Consider the following 22,146-nt stretch of genomic DNA (forward strand, 5'->3'; position numbering starts at 1 on the left):
CAAACACCATTCCGCTTCCAAATCCGTTCATTGATCCCTCTGATTAATATGATCACGTTTCAGAAACGCTCACCCAGCCCAGCCCGCCTTTGCTCTGTAAGTCAACAGGACTCCTCTCTCCAGCGGGCCAAACGCCAGACTCCTGCTTTCCTGGGGAAGGAATGAGGGAGCTTTCTGTGGGCACGGAGCAGTTCTCTCTCCTGGTTCCCAAGTTTGCTCTTACGGCCAATGCACCTCTAGCAGTCTTCGCACTCTTGCACGTGCAGCTCCCAATGGCCTCCTACCTGTCACTGCCGCACCGTGCGCAGACAAGCGAGGCTCCCCGAGCAGCCAGCATGGGTTCAGGAATGGCAGCATGGCACGAGTTCCCCTCTGCCAAGTGTTCCCAAATAAAAATGAAGTCACAGGACACTGACTAAACGGCAGTCCTGTAATTTAATGAGACACTTTGTGTGGAAAGGGTAAACGGCAAGGTAGGACAGCAAAGTCTTTGGCTTTCTTAGGGACAGCATCCTTCCCAGTCCCCAGCTCTTGGGGCACGGGGTGTTTCCCTAGGAAACGGCAAGCAGCCGCACACGGTGCTGCCCACATACGCAGCCTCACGCGTCTGAGTCACTCCCCAGTCCGGGTCTGGGTCTGCCACCATCCGGTCCGTCACTCTCCTTGTCCCAGTCCTTCATGGATGCTCCCATCATAAAGTCATCGCGGAGGATGGTCCAGCTGGGGCCGCCTTCTTCCACTTCAGTCTGAGGACAATTACAGAATCAAAATATTCAAAAGCCAACTTAATCACAGGGGAAGTGACAAAGCCCACGTCACCACACTACTTTATCAATACTTCGTTTTACAAAGGGAACAAACCAAGACAAGAGTGGCCTGGCTCTACCTCAGCGGTTCTCAACCTGTATTTATTATACAATGCATTTTTAAATAAATAAAATATGTATTTTCCGATGGCTTTAGGCAACCCCTGTGTTTTGGTCGTTCGATCCTCACCAGGGTTGCGACCCACAGGTTGAGAACCACTGCTCTACCTAGACATGACAGTTGTGTTTGCACAATTATGCAACAGAGCTTGAAGTGAATCAAGCAGTTTAACCTCATAAAAGAATCATAAAAACAAAATAATTTTGTTCTCTCTCTCTCTCTCTCTCTCTCTCTTTTTTTTTTTTTTTGCAATGGGGAGAAAAATATAGTAAGATCTAGGTTTGGTATCAATTTTTAAAATCTTTTGACAAAACAGACAATAGTATTTCAAGTTTGCTGTTAATTTATTGGAAAATTTTTGGCAAATTATTTTAAGACAAATAGAAATTTAATAAAGGGCTTTTAACCCAAAATGAAGGAGAGAAAAGGAAATTAACTGGGTCCTGAGTTTTTACAGATGCCATCTCATTTAACAGTGGATAAGAATGTGGACCAAATGTTTTCAGGTAATGATCTTACTGCCTGACCCAATCATGTAATCAAAAGACAGGTCATCTGCTAAACTTACAAATAAATGACTGGGCAAACAAGTGTAACAAGTAGTCAGTTCATTTTACTTATTCATGGGATTCCTGCAAAACTAGACAGGTAAGAGGCTAACCACAGCCTCTCATTTTACAGTACAATAGCACCACCTCGTGGTGTTAACGAGGCGATACAGTATGTGCAGAACTACAAGCTCGGTGATTTCTTTCCCTCATTCCACTAATAATTGACTGAGAATTGTTTTAAGCACCATCCAAAACATAGTCCCTGACTTCATAGAGCCAAAACTCAATGCTTTGCTATTTGTTCCAACCACAGAAACAAACAGTGCTAGAAACAAAATCTCTAAATATGCAAGTTCCCATGACATTTGGTTAAAAAACAGTATTATCTTTATGGCGGTTATAAACTATATAAAAGAGCAAGTTTAAGAGAAAAGATATTAAGAGACATTAGCTGGATTACAAGAGATCACTTACTTAGTTCTGCTGAAGCTACCTTTTAATCGCAACGATGCGGCCGGCCCCGACACAATCATTCTATTTAAAATAACAGAACGCAATGACAGAGGAAAACTTGCCCCCCTGTCCTCCCCGCCCCCCCTCCAGGATCAGAGAACCAGGCAGGGCTTGTGCCTGCACAGCCTGAGGCCTGGGTGGCACAGGTGCGTGGGCAGAGTGCAGAGCTGACCCAGGATGTCGCACGGCACACTTAGTACTAAAATAAATGACATCAAGCGGCAAGCAAACACACACGCCCAGTAAAGGCCACAGAACAGCCCCAACGCCACACTCACCGGCCAGCAGCCAAGAAGGGAGGTCAGCTAAGACCCGCCCCTCCCTCCCTCATCCCTCCGGCTCACACCTGCGTCCCTTATGCTACTTCTGCTTGGGTGATGTCCAGTTATTCACCTGAATGAAAGGCCATTTTCCCTGACTCAACCCATTTTCCTCGCCAGCCTCTCACCTCAGATAAGCGACAGAGTTGCTCCCAATGGACAGAGGTTCACTCAGAATGCAGCAGCCATTTTAACACCTGTCCTGCCAAATGCATCATTCAAAGCCTTCAACTAAATTCTAAGAAGTACATGCTTCCTTATCCAAACGTCTGAAGAGCAAAGACGTGCCCTGGCTCTGATGTCTGCATTTCCATGTGGACCCACCCATGTCTACGGCAGCTCCCGATTAGCTAACTGCACCCGAGGGGCAGCCAGCAAGGCACCCACAGGAATGACAGTGCTCCGTCTCTGAGCCAGCGTGGGGTCTCTGCGGGACTCAGCAGGACAGCCAGTCACTTGCCCACCGCGGGGCTCAGGGGCTCCTGCCGGGGGCGCACCAGGGAGCTGTGCCTGCATTTCAGGCTCGAAGAGCAGTAAGAAGATAAATTTGAAGCTTCTCCCGATAGTCCAATGTAAAGACTAACAACGAAGAAAAGTTCTTCTCTGGGGGATAATGGTGGTGCTGCTTTTGTTTTGTGAGTAATCAGTATAGTCTGTGTCACTCAGTACAGTTCCCTGACCAGGCATTGGCATCACTATCACTTAGAGAAATACAAATTCACACATCCTATTCTAGACCTGCTGAATCAGAAACTTGGGGAGGCAGAGCCTAGAGGCCGGTTCTGATAAGCCACCCCAAGGTTCTGATGCTCGCTCAGGCCCAGAACCAGCAGCACAAACACCACGTAAGACAGTGGACCACACTAGACTGTGCATGGCCAGCAGACGTCCCCACTGAGAGACGTGAGCTGTGCACTGTCTAGTTCTGATGGGGTCAGGGGGGCAGTCACCACTCAGCAGCTCGTGGGGTCCACCAGAGTGGCTCTGTCACTACGCTGACATGGCACCTGACACAGCCTGCCAGATGGCCATGGGTGCCGACGGTCACTGTGAGGGAAGACTGATCACATGCAGAAACTCCACGAAGACCACATGAGGCCCGGAAACAAAACAGTCTCCAACTTCCTTGGCCAGGTTTTATACAAATATTTAATCAGGATGCTACAAAAGTGGTTGGCATTGACTGGGAAGCGGACAACCCTTAACCACGGTCGTCAGCCTCCACGTCGGGGCTCAGACGCACTGGCAGCCACCAGTCAGAAAACAACGTGGGCTGGGAATTACGAGTCTAAAGCCAAATAATGCAGAGCTCAGTCTCAGCTCAGTTCTGAATGGGGAGATGCTTAAGTTCAAGCCTAAGAAAACATTTATATTTAGCAATCAGCAATGCATGGTTTATGTGCCTTCCCCCAGAAGAATGTTGTTTTCCCCTTAAGTGAATTTCACCTACGTTTAAAAAGGCTCTGAACTCAGGCATTTGCATGTTAATACTTTTGCTGTTGCAAACTTTCAGGAAGCTATTTGCAGAAGCCAGGCAGAAGATCCCGGCTGGGAAGTGAAGAATGTGTGGGGCGCCCTGTATCCAAAAACCCACTCTTGTAGAAATTGGCAGAAACAGAATACAGCCCCAAAGCCTTAGAACTGGAATGAGAACATCGAGGTCCTGACCGTGCAGGACATTTTAACCTCCCAAAGTTTCAGAGCAGGACACAGACGCCAGGTTCCAGGGAAGACGCCTGGAGCTCACTGATGAAACCCTCCACGGGCCACTACTCCAGGAGATCGTTGTGTCAGAGGGCCCAACGGCGCGGGGCACCACTGTTAAATTTTCAAATAAAAATCACTCAAGATTTCTGCAGCCACCGTCAGGGATTCTAATTCTTCCCCTTTCCCCTTACTGCCCCTAAATCAGATCCTGCACACACCACCCTGCAGACACAGGTTCCCTCCCATCACAGCTGCCCTCCCAAGCGGAAGGCACCTGCGCTGACAGGGAACAGGGCATTGACAAGTGGAGATGAAACCTGCTCTCCGGCGCTCCCATCAACACAATGTGCGCAATCCGATGTGCTTTCTCATTTCCAACTTGGAGCCTCCCTTTCGTCTAAACTCCAATCTATTCAGGCAATTGCAGTAAACAAATAGTGCGCTGAGTTATTTACAGAGCTGGGATTCTTCACATTCCTGTAAGCGCAGTGAAAACACCATTTCGGGGGGGGGGAGGCATGGTGAGGACAGCTTCTCCCTCTACCCCACCCCCTGCCTCCCACGCCCTCAACTCCACTTGAAAAGTCAGTCCTGAAAGGTGCCCTTTGGGGACAAGTGCCAGGCGTCCCCCACCCCGAGCTTCCTCCAGGGGCAGCAGGAACTCTGTAAGTCCATAAACCAGAAGGAATGCATGCTTGTAGGATACCAAAGAAACCATGTATTTAAAAAGCATTCCCACCACTAAACTACAAACTCCATTCTGATGAAATCACGCAGTGGCCGGGTGTGAGAAATGTGAGAACGGAGCGCTCATCTCTATGTTTGACGTTCACTGTGCTCATCATCACAAAATCAGGAAAACAAACAAAAACTTCGTCTCCTGCAGTAACTATTTTAACCTGGGGGTGTTTGTGGAAGTCCGTTGCCCTCCAATCACTAAGGAAATCCTTTCTGACCCAAACCAGCTAGTGTTTTCCTTTACCGCAAAATTATTATTATGGTTTCATTAGAACAAATCAAAAGCTGATAGTGATGTACTGGCAAAGTCAAATCAATAAAAACCTGGCATGGAGTCTGCAATTCAAGAGTCTAAGGAACACCATCAGTGCTTGTCCACCAGCAGCCCATGCGGTCTCCCTAGAGCAGGGGTCCCCAAACTTTTTACACAGGGGGCCAGTTCACTGTCCCTCAGACCATTGGAGGGCCAGACTATAAAAAAAACTATGAACAAATCCCTATGCACACTGCACATATCTTATTTTAAAATAAAAAAAACAAAATGGGAACAAATACAATATTTAAAATAAAGAACAAGTAAATTTAAATCAACCAACTGACCAGTATTTCAATGGGAACTATGCTCCTCTCACTGACCACCAATGAAAGAGGTGCCCCTTCCAGAAGTGCGGCAGGGGCCGGATAATTGGCCTCAGGGGGCCGCATGTGGCCCGCGGGCCGTAGTTTGGGGACCCCTGCCCTAGAGTAACTGCACACTGAACGCTGGGGCCCCGAGCACTGTTCCCGTGGTCTGCGGTCTGCTTCCAGAGGCCGGCGGCACATCCTACCCCACATGTGGGCAGCAGGCTGCAGAATTCTTCTCTAGAAAGGATGCAGGACTCTGGAAGAGACTATAGAACCGACATTTAAAAGAACCAACTCTACTCCATTATAAACTCACCAACCAGAGAACTAGGGCTCATACTGGGAGGGTCACTCAACAACCTTCTCTAGTACGTCCCCTCTTAAAGATGAGTGGATTGGAAGGGTCAGCAGGCACAGAATAAGCCGTTCCTTTTCCAAGTCCCCTAGGCTCCTCTAATCCACTGCTGCCGAGTCTTTCTCCAATTCTCATAGTGAAATGTCACTAGCGAGCACACAGCCAACCTCTAACTAACAGGTATAAATCCCCAAACACAGTATTTGTGTGTTTATAATTGTTTCTGACCAACACTTTCAAACAGCAGCACCAGATTACATGAATATTCAATCCGGGTCCTTACAATTTTGTTAAAATCAAGTAAAACAGCAACTAAATTTAGGAACCTGAAATATCCTTCAAACCGAGGCCAACGTGAAATTCCTAAACACCCTTCCCGCCAGGGTTTCATCTGTCTCCCCAAAAGACACAAAGACACACATGCACATGAAAACCCCACAATGACCAAACGCTCATTTCCTGATTAAAGTACTTTTTGTTGGCAGTAGAAATCAAGCCATCAAATAAACTATGAACTTTGCTTTAATTACTATTTTTTTTAAAACAGTCCTTTTGAGATTATAGCACATTTCAGAACCATTCAGCTGGTACATTACAAAAGGACACTATTGGGGTTCACAGGTCACCAGGCTAGAGAAGCACAGTTATGGTGCCGAACATCAGTGAGTGTTTCTGCTTTCCACTTCCCAAGCAAACATCCCCGGCGGTCAGCAGGGGTGCCTCTGCGCCTCCCTTCCCAAAGCTCTGCTCCTCCGTTTGTACGTTGGCACCATCTCAACTGCCTCCGCGGGGGGTGTTTCAGATGCAGCTCGTCTCACTCAGGTGTCTACTCTACAGAACTCCAGACAGACAGGGCTTCCACCAGGATAGGTGTGGCTCAATCTCTAACACCTGTACTGGAATCCGTTGGCTCCCGAGTGTGAACAGCAGGGCAATGACATCTGGTGATTTCAATACCAAATAAAACCATCACGAAACATAAGAATCCACAATAAATTAGGCAGTGGGCACGTAAATCTGAACATAAAGAATGAAAAACCTCCACTTCTACCATGTGCTGTTCCATCCCAAACTCTCGAGTGTGGAAGCTAAGAGTCTGATGTCCTGTCCCTCGTACAAAAACCTCACCTGTTTGGCTTTTGAGCTCCGTGTCGCCGAAGTTCTGCCGTCTGTACTTCCATCCATCCCTCTCAGGACGCTGATGAAGTCTTTCTTGGAAACAGTCGACAGCAACTTAGCACGCTTTCTGACAGAGCCGCCGGCCTCCTTCGTCTTCTCGTCCACATTCTTCTGATGCTTCTGAACGGCATTGAACAGCTGCACGACACCCCTGCGAACACAGAGGAGAAGGACGATGGAGTGAGATCCCCGTGACACCAAGAGACAGGCTCGGAGGACAGGGACCATGCATCTTTACTGCTTAGGAGAGAGGCAAGCCTGTAGTCGGCATGCCAATTACAACAGCCAGAGGGCCAGACACTTCTGAAAACCAAACCTCCATTTCAATGACCAACTGTAAGTCTGAATTCATTTAGAAAAGGAATACATGTAGACTGATACACAGGAACTGTGTTTTTCAGCTTTGGCCTTTCTAAATCAATCTTTGTGCAATCAGGACTGAGAATTACTCCTAACACCAACACCTATTTCTCAACCTATGATTCTGTAACGGTGGGGGCATTACAGTGTGATGGAAGAACAGAGCCTTCCTGGTCAGCCGTCTGATCACCTGACTCTCGGAAATATTTGCGGGACGGGTCCTCATTTCATCCACAGGTGGAAAAAGTGACATCAAGTCGCTCAAACGGAAGCCAGCTATCCTAGCTGCAACTCTTAATGATCTAAAACTAATGGTAAAACCCAGTTTTTAAAAAATATCTATTTGAAGACTTAGTATGAAAAAGAGTTTCAGAATCTCAATTGTTTTAAATTGATACCATGTTGAGATAATCAACCGAATGTTGGGTGAAATAAAAGGTATCACTGAAATTCATTGCATCTCTTTCTTTTACTTTCTTCAGGGTGTTTACAAGAGACATTTACAACCCATATGTGGCTCACGTAACATTTCTATGGAAAGCACTTATTCAGACCATTCACACCCCTTCTCGCTCTCAAATGCTATAACCTGTTCACCTGCCTGCTCTAATAACCGCAGGAGAGGCTGCGCCAGGCCACACCCACCCCGCACAGCCTTGCCACTGTTTCCAGAACGCAGGGTGCTGACTGCTCTCTGCCTGAGCAATCCTCAGGGCTGCGTGTGCAGTCCGCTACCCTGAGAAATGAGGTAACGTCTCCCCCGACAAAGAGCAGGCTTGTTACCATTCAAGGTAAAAAGCAACAGAGTCCCAAGCTTGGTTTTCCTCTCCTGTAACACGACCCGCCGTGTGAGCCTGCGTCCACTGGGGATACCTGTGTGCCCCTGAGGGACCGGGGAGCTGGTGGGAGGGTGAAGACGGCTTTGTCTCTGACCTAGATGTCTCTTCTGTCAGCACTCAGGAAACGCCAGCTGGCTTGTTTGGTTGTGTCCAGGCCAAAATGCCACCCCTTCAGGGCAGGGCAGGGCAGGCACCAAGGGGGAGGACGTAGGGTGCCCAGGGCATAAACTCTAAGAGGCACTCACTCTCATGCCTCACCCCTGCACTTGTCTGAGTTCTTGTACCTGTTAACTCATGGAATTGGCCCCACGGGGAGGCACACCAGTGCCCTGGTTCCCCAGAGAGACAAAACGAGACACAGGGAAGGAGGAACAAGCCCAGGGATGGCCAGCAGTGCATCCGGGCTGATGCTGGGACCTGGCTCTCTTCTCATACACTTCATCACACATCAATCTCCCACTGTGTGGCGCCCAGATGGAACAGAGAATGACTACGATGACATAGGTCACTGGGACGTTACAGTGACCCCACTGTGTGCAGCCGCTGCAATCTCTAAGAGGGAACCGGCAGCTCTCTCCTCTGTGGACCTCCCCTGTTCTCTGTCCTTGACACATGTCATATACCTCTCTTCTCAAATTGACTCTAAGACCTCCAGATGGCTGGACAGGACCCCCCAGCTGCCCCTAGATTCCATCTATGTGGACACAGAAGGCATCAAATAAACGTTTGGTGCCAACGACACAAAGTGCAGAATGAAAGGACAGCACGAAGCTGCTGTCACGGGTCATCTGTGCTGCCATGAGGACAACACAAGATAACGAAAATAATCACCTAGGGCCACAACTGTGGACAACCATTTATAAGAGAAATGCAGTAAGTATTCTGATTGTATTGCTCTCGCGACTATAAAAACGAGATGATTTGAAATAGGTCTGTAACAAATACACACTCGGCACATTATATTCCCATCTTGCAAGACCTGCAGAGTCTGTGGGTGAACTTAGCATCGAGCAGGTGGCTTACACAGGCAGAGCCTGGGGCTCAATGGAGTCAGAACCAGTCTCACCTTGTCGCGATTCTCTGAAAGTTCCTCTCTGTGTCTTTGTCTTCGATGACATCTGGCTTGACTCGGCACATCATTTCCCATTCCCGCTTCCTGTCGAGCTGCGTGAGAAACAGTGTTACAGGAAAGCATGTTAGGCATTTCTGACTGCAGCACACTTGCACAGCATGCTCTGTGGAAGGACAAAGATAGCAAGTAATTCTGGCTTAGTCTGTCATGAGGACTTAAAAAAAACAAAACACCCCATGCTTTTAGGGGTTCAGCCCCGGAGCCTGTGGTCAGCACAAGCGGGCCTGTCGGCCCCAGTCCTGGAAGGCTGCCAGCAAATGAAGCCTGTAGGACAAGGTTGGTGCACGGGGCCACGGTCTTGATCAGCCCCAAATGGCCCTCACTGGTAACCATGAGTTTGAACAGTTTCTTTTCAGTTTCAGAATAGGACTTCCTTAGCAGTAAGAATTCCTAAGAACTTTCATCAGCTGTAAGTGAACAGCATAATGTCCAGATGTATCCTACTTATACGCTGACTACTTTTCTTTCCACAAAGTCATTTAAGTCCACGTCTGACCACCAGCCAGGCTACGTATGGCATCTCAGTCACAGCCCACAGCTCACAAACTCCTCACTAACACACCGACGTGGAAGGAAACCGGGAAGTAAGAGAATCCCACAGATAAAACAATCTAATTCAACACTGTCGTCAGGCAGTGTCCCCGGCCCAGACACCAGATGTGATAAAACTGCCTCTCAGGTCAGCGTGTCACCACAGAGCAAACACACATGCCGTCCTGCGCTATGCGGGCGGGACCCTCTCAGCATGGCCCTGGGCCCAGAGCAGCGTCAGACACTCTCCCCTCCTGGCTTCCCTGTGCAGGTCCAGCTCGCGCTGGAATACTGGGACCAGGCACCTCAAACAGGGATCCTCACATTTTTGGAAACTCTTTTAGCTTTTGACAAATAACAAAGATTCAGATTTTCAATTCAAAAGCTATCGGTTTGATTTAGAGACAGGGCTTATCTTAAGGTACAATGAGACTACAAATTATTAAAAGAGTACATTCTGTTTCTAAGAGCAACGCTTGGAAAGTCCCATCTTATTTGGCCTTCAAGGGCAACCAGTATGAGGTTATCAATAATGAAGCGTTCTTCTTGAAACAGTATGGGAGCAATGAACATAGAAAGAAACATAAGCCAATTCAAACCTGTTTTCTTTCTTTTACCTATAAAGGGCCTCTTGGAAACCAGTACTTTTATACTGCTGGTAAAACTGTAGAAAGTTATTTTTCTTGCATTAAAAAAATATTTCAGTAACCAACTATTTTAGAGACTGAGATGCTTCAAGTACAAAGTACAAAGGATATAAAAACCTTATTATTGTTTCTTCATCTTTGTAATAGATAACAGCAAACTTAAGCCCAACTTTTGGCCTTTGATCAATAGACTGTGTCACTCTAACTCCTATCATCAGAGGTTGAACAAAAGGTATCCTGAATCCAAGGTTAGCAGGAAAATAGTCAGTTTTCAGAGCTGCAACTAAGCCCTAATTGTGACATCTTCACAGATCTTTACTATAAAATAGGTTTCAGCAAAATGTAACTAGTGTGACTCTTAGCCCAGTACCTAACAAAGTCAGCACATGGACAGCCACATGGAAGAAAACAGCTGCATGTGTAATTACTTGATTTTAAAAGGATACATCTTCTGGGAGTTCACATTTTTATTGCTTCGTGTAGGTGGTTAACAAGTGAGCGTGCTCCACAGAGTAATTCAGACTTGGACTCGGAACAGAACCTTGATTATTGGCCCACACCACAGAAAAGGTGCCTTCTGGAGTGTTAACTGAACAAACGCTGCAGGAGATGCGCGGGTCCAGACAAGAACTGGCCCCGCACGGACACACAGTCTGACCCATGGACTGCCGGCCCCGCACAGACACAGTCTGACCCTCGAACTGCCGGCCCGCACGGACACACAGTCTGACTCACGGACAGCCAGCCCTGCACGGACACACAGTCTGACCCACGGACAGCCAGCCCTGCACGGACACACAGTCTGACCCTCGAACTGCCAGCCCGTACGTACACACAGTCTGACTCACGGGCAGCCGGCCCCGCACAGACACTCAGTCGGACCGCAGACAGCTGGGACCTACCTGCTTCCTCTTCTCCAGTCTCTCTTGCTTCAGCTTCTGCTTCTCCTTCTCCAGCTCTTTGTTTTTGACCAGAATGGAGGGCTTACTTCTGGGAGTTTTCTTGTTCAGGATCTTAGCCATGGCCGCCGCCCAGCCCGCACTGGGCCCCGCACTGCCTTCCGCAGCGTTGTTGTCATTGTCATCATCACTGGGCTCCACTTCATCTTCATTGTCAGCCTCTATCGCTTCATTATCGGAGGACAAGTGACCCTTTTCTGACCCACGCCTCCCTACAGAACCCAAGAGAGGAAACAAATTAATCTGTCGTGGTAAAGGCAGAAGTGGCTGAGGTCAAGGCCAGCACCCGGGGCCTTGGAACAGTTCCCATCTGTCCCCATTCTCGCAAGAGGAGACTCTATCAAGTCCCACAGCTGCAGTGATAGTACAGCGGGACCCTCCACCCTTGCAACCTTGCAACCAGCCTCCAAAGATCTGGCCCAGCTGTGTGACGGGGGAGGCCACAGTGTCCCCAGCACCCAGGTAGCAAACACTAATTTAGCAGTCCCTGTCTCCCATCCTGCTTTCAGGTGGAAACAGAGGCTGACCAGGGGCCAGTGCAGAGACATCCAAGTCAATGGGCCTTCCCTGTGCAATAAACTACTTACAGAGATGAATAGAGGTGATAGAAGAATTATATTATTGCCCACATTTTAAAAAGTACATAAATTTTGTCAAGCAAAAGCTGATAGCAATGTCATCCAATTTGATGAACTTGTGCGTCTACTATAAGCCAGATCCCACAGTCACACAACAAACCCCCGCAAAGTATCTTTCCTAGAAGGTACACTGTGAACAAGATTTGGGGAACGCAGCTAGCAGAAACACAAATAGGTTAATAGTACTTATGTTGTATCCCACAGGGTCCCAGCACTGAGGGGTATGGGAGGGAGGAGAGTAAGGAAATAGCTCTTTGCAAAGAGCTCTTCTAGTAAGCATTTATCTCAGCGTCAAGAGACTCGAGGGCTTAAAAGTGTGTCAGCGGAGAACATCCCAGTGATGAGAAGTGAAGTCTTGGCCAGCTCTCGGGAAAATGTCAGAACCACAACACTGACATCTAGTGTTTCTGTCCTGATGAATTCACACACAGATGGCATCAAGTTTCATACTTTTCAGCTCCGCAGCAACGGCAGCCAAAGGCTCTCGGGCTGCACAAGCCACTCGGACTCCCTCCACTTCTAAACCTTGGCTACTTTTCTTGGGGGGGGGGGTCTCTCACCCAGCCCGACTGCAATGTGCGTGTGACAGAAATACAGCAGATCCGTGAAGAGCTTTGTAACACCATTTTATAAACTGGCACTCAATTAAAAAAAATTTTTTTTTCAGAAGAATGTACTAAAGTCATAGTTTTAATTTTTATTCTTTTTCAAACAATCTTTAGCTCAGAAGTTTTTGGCCAGGCATCCACTGCCAATGGAAATGATGGCTTTTATATAAATAAATTAAGAATGCCAGTGTAATGAGGTCTTCCAGCACACTAAAAATAAAACAGGATTTACTTCTGGGATACCCAAGATAATCACGATGCAAATCAAAAAGCAGAACTGGTTCTTAAAAATTTACTGCATCCTATAAAGATGAATTTTTTTTTTTTTTAATTTTCTACTAACTGATCTTTAATGGCGGAAGGCAAGTAAATAGATCTATGGGTCTACAGGAACTGGATAAGTAAAAAATGCCTTTGAAGTCCTGTGTGTTATTTCAAACATTAACTCTAATCTTAGGTTCTATTTTAAAACCCTGGAAATAAGGAAGGATGACAAAGAATGCTCGCAGGAAGTAGTAAGTGCAGGTTCCAGCAGACCTTGCGGCATTCACAGGAAGGTCTGTCATCAGAGCTGCCCGCTGGCCGCCTGCCTCGAACGCCTATTGAGGGCTTCCAGTGTGGCCGGTGCAACGAGGAACTGGGCTTTATGTTTTATTACAATTAAAATTAAAAAGGTACGCACAGGTCTTGTGACTAGCAGACAGGACAGTGCAGTGCTCTGAGGCCCGGCGATGGACACAGGCATTTCCTGTCCCCCTCTGCCTCATACCCAAACTTACAGCTCCCTCTCCCACTTGTCCTCTGCCCCCATTCCTCAGATACGGCCAGCTGTGGGCAGGAAACTGAACCACTGTCCTGTGGCTTTGCCACTGGGATCAAGTTGTAAGAAGACTCACAGACCCTCAAGATTATTTACTGAGTATTCAGGGATGCTGAAGGAGAAAGGGGAAAATGAAAATTCTCTATCTCTCTTTAATTCACTGTATTAGGGGTGACGCTTGCTGACAAAATCATACAGGTTTCAGGGGCCCAATTCTACAACACTAAAATGAAAATGAAAACTCTCAATTGAGGTTTTTCACCCTGAAGACATCGCATGTTTAGAATAGATAAATCAGTTCACCAACTGCAGAAATTTATAAAATTTGCAAGTGTTCTTTTAAAAGAAAAACTGAGAAAAAGAGTAGCTGATGGGGGGGGGCATCTTCTACGAAGCAGACACAAGTTTTTCTTAAAGGGTGAAGCAAGGGAGTGATGAGAGGAGAAGGGAGGAGGCCAGAGAAGCGAGTCCACAGCCCAGACCCACTGAACCAGGCAGGGTCACCCTGGACCAGTGTTGATGCTCTGCAGTATGGAAATTAAAAATAGCACTAGAACAGTGGTTCTCAATCTTTCTAATGCCGTGACCCGCAATACAGTTCCTCATGTTGTGGTGACCCCAAACCAAAAAATAATTTTGGTGGCTACTTCATAACTGTAATTTCGCTACAGTTATGATTCAGAATGTAAATACCTGATATGCACTATGTATTCTCATTGCTACAAATCAAATATAATTTAAACAGTGATTAATCACAAAAACAATATTTAATTAAATAGTGAGAAATATTTATTACTAATGGACCCCCTTACCTAGTGTATTGGGGCTACCATTCCGTAAATAGCTGCTTAACTAATGGATTTGTTTTTTCCAGATTAGTGGCAAGTTTTCCATATAGAACAGTGTGAACTACGTCATAAGATACACTGCAGTTTCTGCACAGCATGGTATCTTTCAGGGCTCTTTCACACTATAAAGCAGCAGTTTCTGTGGTGGAATCCACATCACATTTACTTCAATGGGAGACCCGTGGATTCCGCAGAAGAGAGATCCCCTGTACGGCAGAAATGCAGTTCCGACACATTTCTTCCTCTCCTATTCAAGTCAATGGGAGGCCGCAGCAGATTCCGCTCAAATATAGAGCATGTTGCTTAATTTTTTTCACGCTAGAACTTTTCCTAGAGCAGAAAAATTCCAAAGGTGGAATCCGCCACCCCCAATAGACTTCTATAGGAGGCAGATCTTTTACACTGCAGAATCCGCACAGCAGATTCCTCAGTGTGAGGCCTCTATCAGTCTATTGGGGGTGGCGGATTCCACCTTTGGAATTTTTCTGCTCTAGGAAAAGTTCTAGCGTCGAAAAAATTAAGCAACATGCTCTATATTTGAGAGGAATCTGCTGCAGCCTCCCATTGACTTGAATAGGAGAGGAAGAAATGTGTCGGAAACTGTCATTTCTCCGCCTCTTATTGAAATCAAAAGGAGGCTGCGGTGGACTGTGTGGTAACCCGAGATTCTCGGGAGCTCTCTTCCACAAAATCCGCCGCACTCCCAATGAAATCAATAGGAGGCGGATTCAATGCTGGAAACTGCTGATTTCAGCAGTTTCCTCTTTCAGAATATGGGAAAATAGTGGAAGATATGGGAGATAATTATACATTAGGGCAGGGGTCCCCAAACTACGGCCCGCGGGCCACATGCGGCCCCCTGAGGACATTTATCCGGCCCCCGCCGCACTTCCAGAAGGGGCACCTCTTTCATTGGTGGTCAGTGAAAGGAGCATAGTTCCCATTGAAATACTGGTCAGTTTGTTGATTTAAATTTACTTCTTCTTTATTTTAAATATTGTATTTGTTACCGTTTTGTTTTTTTACTTTAAAATAAGATATGTGCAGTGTGCATAGGTATTTGTTCATAGTTGTTTTTTTTTATAGTCCAGCCCTCCAACAGTCTGAGGGACAGTGAACTGGCCCCCTGTGTAAAAAGTTTGGGGACCCCTGCATTAGGGGAACAGTGTGAACTACATCTTATAGTGGTCTCTTATAGTATAAGACCGATGTAGTTCACACTGTGTAAATGTATGGTGCTTTGTGTAAGTGTAAGCTGCTTTGTGTACTGTGTAATGATTACACACAGAGCACCTTACACTTACACAGTATTGTGTGTATGGTGTGTGTACTGTTTTTACATTATTAACCTTTTTTACACCAGCAGGCTGTCTTGCAGGCTCTCTTGGCTCTCCGCCTCTTAGGCTTCTGTCCTCCGGTGCTTGCTGCACCCGCCCACTGATGACGTCAGCAAGCGCTGGACACACGTAATGCGCTGCTATGGAGGAGCAGCCGGGCTGCTATGGACTGTGGAGCGACCCCCCACTTCCTCCGCCCCTTAGGCCCCGATGGATGATGCAATCATGTCTGCGCATGACCGCAGGCATTCAGTCTGGAACACACGTCCATAACAGCGTGCATTCAAGCTGAATAGCGCTGCTGCAGAGTGTAGTGCGGCTTCTCAGTGGCTAAAGCCATCGGAAATATGTATTTTCCGATGGCTTTAGGTGACCTCTGTGTTTTGGTCATTCAACCCCCGCCAGGGTCGCGACCCACAGGCTGAGAACCGCTGAACTAGAATGATCACAATTGCATGTCCAAAGGCATAAGGTTCAAGAATGTTTATAAAATGATAAGAAGCTGGCCCTGGCCGGTTGGCTCAGCGGTAGAGCGTCGGCCTGGCGTGTGGGGGACCCGGGTTCGATTCCCGGCCAGGGCACATAGGAGAAGTGCCCATTTGCTTCTCCACCCCCATCCCCTCCTTCCTCTCTGTCTCTCTCTTCCCCTCCCGCAGCCAAGGCTCCATTGGAGCAAAGATGGCCCGGGCGCTGGGGATGGCTCCTTGGCCTCTGCCCCAGGCGCTAGAGTGGCTCTGGTCGCGGCAGAGCGATGCCCCGGAGAGGCAGAGCATCGCCCCCTGGTGGGCAGAGCGTCGCCCCTGGTGGGCATGCCGGGTGGATCCAGGTCGGGGGCATGCGGGAGTCTGTCTGACTGTCTCTCCCCGTTTCCAGCTTCAGAGGAAAATGAAAAAAAAAAAAAAAATGACAAGAAGCTCACATCGGCTGAAAATGGAGATCTGGGGAGTGGATGAGGAAGACCTGAGTATAAAAATGCTGGTGAAGGAGAAAGGAGCCTCGAAGAACCACCTCTGGGAGCTGGAACGTGCAAGACCTGAGGTGCAGAGTGGGAGGCGCCAGACGACAAGAGCTGCTGCATAGAGCTTAAGAGCTCTGGTTATGACAGCGGACAGACTCGGCCTGTGTCCTGATTCCATCACTTTCTAAAAGCACAATCTTGGGCAAGTCACCTGATCCCTCTGCGTCTCAGCCTCTTTTTCTCAATGGGGATGAAAACAGTGCCTTCCTCACTGGGTTGTTATGACGATTAAGTGACACATAAAAATCTCTCAGCACAGATATGGTATACTCCAGGCACAAAATACAGGACGGTGAGGAACCAGATGAGAGATAAGAACACGGAGACCCAGAAGACAGGGCAGAGAGGAAGATCCCAAATGCTCAAAAAGAAAGATCTACTTCTATGGTAATTGTACCTACAATCTTGGTTAAAATAACGCCAATACGGCTAGGAAACACTAAGAGCTAGTTACTATTTAAAACACCTTTTAATCCTCACAACGCTCCCTGAGTCCCTTTTATTCTCCATTTACACAGGGGATTGATTCTGAGGCTTCTTAGAAAAGTTAAAAACAGGGCTGCAATCACAAAGTCAACGGGGCAGAGTGACTGCTGGGCTTGTGAGGCACTACAAAGCTTTAAATTCAAGCTTCCACTCCAATTAATGTGTACTCAGCTAACGCGAAAGATAGTCCTTAAAAATATTTTAGCAAAGTTTGAATCAAAAAGGAAGTTCTATCTAAGCCTCAGCTAACCAGAACAGCCCAAATCTCATTCGATTCTGCCCAGGAATACGGATCTCCTGGTCAGTAAGAGCTCTGTGATACTGCCCCTCCCCTTCTGGCTGTCAATCATTCATTCTGCTCAGGCCATATGACCTTTTCTGCCAATTATTACTAAATTTAGAACATTGAAAACTGATGCTTTAAAACTTTAAAAGAAGCACTTACCTTTGGGGGTAAAAAAAAAGCCATCCCAGATTTCCATAAAAATAACCAAGAATAAAATAAAATTGCTACCATGGGACAGACTGTCAGATGTGATTACACATGCTATCTGGGCAAGCCAAGGCAGACAGGGTCTGGAAGCAGTCTGCTTCTGAGTCCATCCTATAAATTGCTAAGCCACTCAAGTAGGACTATGATATACTTCATTCTTTAGGCATGTCTCTTGGCTATTTTAAGCAACTTAAATGATGAAGGAGGTAATAAGCTACAGTTTGATGAAAAGCACATTTATCTGCTAGGTTATTCCATCTTAAATACAGCTTTGTCGTTTATCAAAAATGAAGGGACAGCTCTTCGGACCTGATAAACTAAATTGTTATCAAGCCCAGTGTTAGAAGTATGTGGCCATTTTTCATATATGTGATCAGAACAATTCAGAGAACATGAAATTACCATTCCCCATACTAGTTCATGGTCACAGGAGCACATTCCGTGAGGGAGGGTCCATCACTTCACGGTGTTGGATAATGACCGAAATTTTTCCACCAGGGTTGATTTACTGACTACACATTTTTTAAAAAAGATTACAAGTTTAAGAATCAAACTAGCATGGTGTCTAAATCTCTAATAATTCATAAGTTCGATAAATCGAACTTAGTTCAGGATGACCCAGAGGCAGAAGTTATCTTCCCCTTTATAATACTTGGTATCATCAACCACTGTTTATATTTCTTCACCTGAGTTGATTTACTGACTAGGAGGTACTGTGTGTGTGTGTGTGTGTGTGTGTGTGTGTGTGTGTGTGTTAAAGGCTACAAACTTAACAGTCAAATATTCATTGTATGTAAACCTGGAACAAGGTATCAGTTCAACGAACCTAAGCAGTTCAAGTTTAACTCAGGGGTGTCGTCCGCTCCCTTGTAATGCTTGACATTTACCTATTATTTAAAATGCTGGCTGTAGCATTTTACCTTCCAAATACCTCTGATTTGTGATCGCTTGCAATTTTGCTATGATCAAATTTCAAACCCTACTGAAGAGAATTACAATTTACCAAAATTTAATTCTGAATTGTTTTGTTATCATTCAAGTTTACATTATATACAACTTCTGTTCATTTTACCCTCAATGATATCTGGTACATGAGAAAAGAGTGTAAAGATCACATTAAGAGAAGGTCCCAATCTATTCAATAAATAAATGGATATTCACCATGGTCCGAGATACAGCCATTATCAAAGCTGGCAGGCCTGTCCTTACAGAACGAAGAAGCTTCTGCACCCTGACAAATGAGGCTTAAGAGTTTTATACCCATAAAAGCATCACTTACCTTTCTTACACAACTGTCTAAATGCAAAAGACAAAAAATAAAGTTCAAACAACACATGGGTTATACCTCTGTTTTAGAAACTTAAGGAGGATCTTCCTGAAGGAAGTTGCTTTCCAAATGATATGGTAAAGGATAGCCCTATCAATATTTAGGATCCAATCAAAATTCAAAGATGTCTCTGATTCAATTTTCTGATAAAATAAGCACAATAGGCCTATAACTCGCACATTAATTCCTCCTGAGTCTGACTCCAAATTCAATCTTCTGCCTTTATAGTTTCTCAGTTATCTCCTACCTAAAAAATGTTGATAAAGTAAGAGTCCAGCTAAGGCCACATGTACACAAATATCTGAACTGGAATAGCTATTTCCATGGGTCACCTTTCCAGAAATATCTGATTTCATGAGAGAACCACAATTTCTTCTATTGAAATGGCAAATACGGAGGTAAACTGAACGAGAATGCTCCACCTTACAACCAATGGATCTACATGACTGAATGTATTAAACAGAAGGCCCTTTATCATTTATTCCTATATCAGAGATAGTCTAAATCGTGAAAGAAAAAGTAGGTGGAAAGACACCTAGGTCAAAACCTAAAAGATACAGGAAAGCTGCTTAAGAGAAAACAAAGAAAAACAAAGGAGTGTATTGGCAGAACAGCAAACTCATTGTTAGGAGGGGAGAGAGCCAGCTGTGCTCAAGAGGTGGGAGTTCCGAATGCTCTGATACCAGGAAGCTAGAGAACATGTATCTATGAGAGAGATATGTTAAAATGAAATAATAATACAGTATTCTATGAGTAATGTGCACAAGACAGAAGGAAGCATGCCTAGGCTGGATTTGGATATGATATGGATTTGTCTCCATCCTTATCATTTTTAATTGGACCATGATTGTGATAACAACCCTTACAACTCCCTCTTAATACTACTCAAAACACTGTATTATTGTCCTACATTTAATATCTTTCCTAAGACTGTAATTCCAGGGCAGGAATTTATTCATCCTTTGTATCAACACCCAGAGGGTGATTGAAATGTAATACATACAATGCAAAACTTCACTGAACTGAAATGGATAATTAGATTTCCTAATTAGCAAAAAAGCCTTCTTAGCCCATAATGTAATAACCTTAGAACCTAACCAGTATTTACAATAAGGCACTAAGTGGTCAGAAGAGCTCTAATTTGGAACTATCTAGTACTTGAAAAGAGAAATTTAATTTCCACCTAACTTTGTGAGCAGTTCTAATATTTTGCTCCAAATGTAGTGTGTCTTTCTCTTGATAACCCCACATGAACCAGCCTAATATATATCTATATCTAAACCTAAATATATATATATATATACACACACACACACACACACACACACACACATACATATATATCTCAGAAGCAAGAGTTCTAATTCCTGTTCAAACAGCTTGTTTTCCTGGACCCCTCTGGCAGGTAATGAGGCCTTGAAGCTCCCGGGGTCAGCAGTAGCACAAAACAGTGTCCTCTTCTTGGTCTTGGAAGGTCGGGTTCATTCACACCTCTGCATAAACGTCTGTGAATGACCCACTATGCAGTAGGCACAGTTTTAGGCACTGGAATAACAGCAGTTTCTATTCCTGCAGGACTTACATTCTGGCTAGGAGAAGCACAGACCAAACAGACGTAGCATGTCAAATGCTCTGGGAAATGCTGAGAAAATAAAGTGGGGTAGTAAGCCCAAAAGTAACAAGGAGGCAAAAAGAAGAGTAGTGGTGGAATACTAAACGGGGGAGGGGGGGAGGGCGGGGCCTCAGGGACAAGTCCTGATGATGACCCACTGGGACAGAGATGAAAGGAGCTAAGGGAGAGAGAGCTATGATCACATCTCAAAAACATCCTAGCAAGTGCAGAAACCCTGGTATGGTAGCATGCTTGATGTCTAAAAACACACAAGGATATCAATCTGACTAGATTATAGTTAGTGGGCAGTAAGGACCTGAAGTAGAGAATATCGGCTAAGGATTTTGAATGTTACTCTGGGATGGGAAGCCGCTGGGTCGCCTTGAGAAGATAGGGGACACAAGCTGAGGTGCAGTATAATCGAAGAGTTTGTTTCAGGCTGTTGGAGCAACGCCTGGGCTGCACGAGAGCAGGGATCGTCTGCAATCCCTTGTCACCTAAAGAAGCTGTCAGTGCCATGAATGATGACAAAGAGGCAGCAGCAAGGACACAGGTCGGCCCGAGGCCTCCAAACATCTTCCCTTCCTTTCAATACCGACCGCCTACTCTTCCTCCCCTTATTGCCCTGTTGTCTCTAACTCCCGCACACTTGCACGCACCCACCGCAGGAGAAGTCAAGCACAGCATCCGTCTTCCTCTTACATTCTGCCCCTCGCACCCTATGAGACCTCTCCCATTCTAATAATTTCAAAAACGCCCCTTCCTTTCGCCTTTTGCTACCATAAGCTTCTTTTTGCTGCCGTAAGCAGCAGTTGCGCCCATGTTAGTTAACCGTGGCCCTGGAAACGTCCAGGGAAAAAAAGCTTGTAGCTGGCACAGGTGACAGCGTCCCTTCCTTGAACTCCAGTCCTCTCGCGCCTTTTCGCCGGGCCGAGGGCGCCTCGTGGGCCCCATGTGGAGGTGAAGTTCTGGCGGTCCCGAGCAGACACACTCGACTCCCCCGCTTCCCGCACACTCAGCTCGGCTTTCCCTCGAAGCCGCCAACGTTCAGCCCTCGCACGTTACCTGCTCCCGTGTTGTCCGTGTCTTTGTTCTCATCTTCCAGCGCCGATCCTACAGCCTTGACTGCCATTTTCATCTTCTTCTTCTTCTTCAGAGACTTTTTCAGCTTTTTTCCCGCACTCCCACGTGAGTCCTGCACGGCCGCAGCCATGTTTCCACACCGGAAGTGTCCTCTGCAGCGGCGTCGGGTGGAAACGAAAGGGACTTCCGCCTTGAGTTCCCGAAACACAAGGTTCCGGGGCGGGGCCATCTAGCCCGGAATTGGGGCTGCAGTCTCAGACTTGGGTTGGAGAGAGGTCTGGCTTCCCTTGCGGGCCGAACACAATCTCGCTTTGTCCCCCTGGGTTCCCTGTGCTAGGGGATCCAGTCCCACCCTTCGCGCTCAGCACCCGAACGCGTGATGCCCCTGTCTTCCTCCCCGCCCAGCTTCTCCCTGAGGTCAGCTGTCACCTGCTTTGCAGCCCTACGCCCCTTGCAAGCAGCTACCACACTCAGCCCCAAATTTCCCCCCTCAA

General features: G+C 46.4%; 1 protein-coding gene across 1 annotated transcript; it reads right to left on the reverse strand.

Annotated features, from left to right (window-relative positions):
- Positions 1–416: 416 nt before the first annotated feature.
- On the reverse strand, positions 417–21,800 carry RRP15 (ribosomal RNA processing 15 homolog). Its single transcript, XM_066238111.1, has 5 exons — positions 21,635–21,800; positions 11,326–11,594; positions 9,180–9,277; positions 6,864–7,065; positions 417–746 (listed from the first exon to the last, which is right to left on the reverse strand). The coding sequence occupies exons 1-5, from the start codon at positions 21,780–21,782 to the stop codon at positions 600–602; spliced, it is 864 nt and encodes a 287-aa protein (XP_066094208.1). The 5' UTR covers positions 21,783–21,800; the 3' UTR covers positions 417–599.
- Between the last annotated feature and the right edge of the window lie 346 nt (positions 21,801–22,146).

Source organism: Saccopteryx bilineata, chromosome 1, assembly GCF_036850765.1.
Source record: "Saccopteryx bilineata isolate mSacBil1 chromosome 1, mSacBil1_pri_phased_curated, whole genome shotgun sequence".
Taxonomy (NCBI): domain Eukaryota; kingdom Metazoa; phylum Chordata; class Mammalia; order Chiroptera; family Emballonuridae; genus Saccopteryx; species Saccopteryx bilineata.

Excerpts from the sequence above, each read along its gene's own strand:
- RRP15 (XM_066238111.1), bottom strand. The coding sequence starts at position 21,782 with ATGGCTGCGGCCGTGCAGGACTCACGTGGGAGTGCGGGAAAAAAGCTG. Across the intron at positions 9,278-11,325 it reads GACTGGAGAAGAGGAAGCAG|CTCGACAGGAAGCGGGAATG; the intron begins GTAGGTCCCAGC and ends TTTCTCACGCAG. Across the intron at positions 747-6,863 it reads GGAGCTCAAAAGCCAAACAG|ACTGAAGTGGAAGAAGGCGG; the intron begins GTGAGGTTTTTG and ends AATTGTCCTCAG.